Source organism: Sinocyclocheilus rhinocerous, unplaced genomic scaffold, assembly GCF_001515625.1.
Source record: "Sinocyclocheilus rhinocerous isolate Xijiao unplaced genomic scaffold, SAMN03320098_v1.1 scaffold1549, whole genome shotgun sequence".
Taxonomy (NCBI): domain Eukaryota; kingdom Metazoa; phylum Chordata; class Actinopteri; order Cypriniformes; family Cyprinidae; genus Sinocyclocheilus; species Sinocyclocheilus rhinocerous.
The window spans coordinates 45153-47266 of NW_015633205.1; the positions used below are offsets into that span (position 1 = coordinate 45153).

General features: G+C 36.0%; 1 protein-coding gene across 3 annotated transcripts in view; it reads left to right on the top strand.

Moving 5' to 3' along the window:
* The first annotated feature begins 252 nt into the window (after positions 1 to 252).
* Positions 253 to 2114, top strand: part of LOC107743940 (nuclear factor 1 B-type) — a 95973-nt gene continuing 94111 nt past the window's right edge. For all 3 annotated transcript variants that reach the window (XM_016557393.1, XM_016557399.1, XM_016557394.1), the window contains exon 1: positions 253 to 420. In XM_016557393.1, the coding sequence (XP_016412879.1) occupies positions 325 to 420 (96 nt within the window). In that variant the 5' untranslated portion in view covers positions 253 to 324. The remainder of the gene's footprint in view (positions 421 to 2114) is intronic.

Genomic DNA, 2114 nt, shown 5'->3' on the forward strand with positions numbered 1-2114 from the left:
TCAAGATGCCAAAAAAAAAAAATCCATGCTCCTGTTCTGCGTAGCTTAAAAAATTAAAGTCCTGGCCGAGGTGGGGGGCTTTCTCTGTGTGTGTGTGTATGTGTGTGTGTGAGGGATTCAGATCCTGATCCTGTCATTATAGGCAGCACTGGAGGCTGGAGTCATCGCTGCAGCACAGGGCTGCTTGCGTGTGTGTGTGTGTGTGTGTGCGTGCACTTTTTTCTCCCATAATGCAGTGTGATAAGGATTGGCCTACATGGGGCTGAGAGAGTGGCGTCTGATGAAGGCTTGATTAGTGTGTTATCTACTCCTGAGCTGCTCCTGATGAAAGCTACTGACGGGAGAATGGCTGGGAAAACGGCAGACAGCTCCATCAAATGGCAACTATGTTATGACATGACAGCCAGGACCTGGTGGATGGTAAGTTTGGTGCTTTTTGGAGTTTTTTTTTTCTTCGCTTTTTCCCACCAATTTTTTGAGTGACATAACTCCTCCTTCGGTGCGATTCATAGCATGTCTTAGGGAAAAGGTTTTGCAGAGTAGTTGTTTGAATTTGAATTCTTTGTTTTATCATTTGAAAGTTATTTAGCAATATTTACAGAATTATTTACAGAATCTTTTTGTGATTTGTAAAACCATATATGTGTATGTATGTATATATTTGCTTCATTTTTTTCTGCTGTACTTTTATTTCTTTTACATTTATTGTAGCATATTGCTGTTTGTAATCCTGCTTTATACCCGGTCTTCTAATGTGTTTATATTTAGCAAAATGTGTGTTGTATACGGATGTCACTGGTGTCAGGTGAGGTCAGGACCCTGCGTTAAACTCTGTCAGGAGGTCAAGGTTTTTTTTCAAAGTCCCTCTTCTGTTTGCATACTCTTTGCGATCTATACTAATTTTAGGTTATAACTCACCTTTAATCATGTTTAAGGGGTCAGTCCCAATTCTTGCTGTTATGGGGATTTTGAGAGTATATCAGCGATGATCCATGGCCACTTCAGATGAAAATTAAAAGAAGAAGTATAAGAGATAAAGTGTTATTCCAGCTTATGTTTCTTGCAGCCGTAGCTCGGATGATTTCTGATGATGTTTTTGATGTTGCTCGGTTGATTTCGTGACTTACTCCACTAGTTTTGCTCATACCACTCATGAACACTTTCGCACAAGATGTGGTCTTGCCCTGCACTTGTTGACATTTTTCTCTGTGTTTGTCTATTTTCCCTCTTGGCAGACAAAAGCCTCTTGTTTGAGTGTCGCTTTCAATGAAGCTACTGCTGGTTCTCATTCCACTATGAATGTTATTATAATTTTTTTTGAAGTTAAATACTTTTTTCCTTTTGCCAGCCATCTTAACAGTTAACAGTTTATCAGTGTGTTTTTAATAGGGCAGTTACAACAATTAGGGTATAAAGGGATGCTTCAAAATCAGTGTTTTAATTTTTGATTTTGATTTTATTATTATTATAAACATTAGCATTATAAACATTATTAGCATGATTTAGCATTATAAACATTTTTATAGATAAAACAGTGTTTAGAAAGGAATCATCTTCGTTGCACAAGACGAAGTCCAAAATTTTATGGTGACTTGCTTTGCTTATTTGGATACAATATAACACTTGTGTTTTCAGTTATAGTCATGAAGTAATTAGTCATTCATTTTGTGTAAAACTGTGGCTTCTGTCTGAACCATTTGTCTATGGGACTCATCAACAAATGTAATAACAAATAAAAATTTAATTGTATATAAGGATTATACATAATTTAAAGTTTCATTATTGTTATTTGTTTATTTGAGGATGATTGAAATGACCATCGTTCTTTGCTTATAAGCAATGTTAACATTTGTCTTTTCTGGTTGTAGATAGGTTTAGGGTTACACACTCATTAGTGCAGTGTTTTATTGTGCACTATTAATTTTTTAAAATATTATGCATATTGTATTTTTTTTTACTGAAAATTAGTAAACAAAAAGGCAGTAATTGAATCTGGAACACTGCCACTGCCTTTATAGTTAATCATTTCCAGTACAAATGTGACCCTGGCTGTGAAAACCAGCTAAAGTCTTTGTGTGTGTGTGTGTGTGTGTGTGTGTGTGTGTGTACGTGTT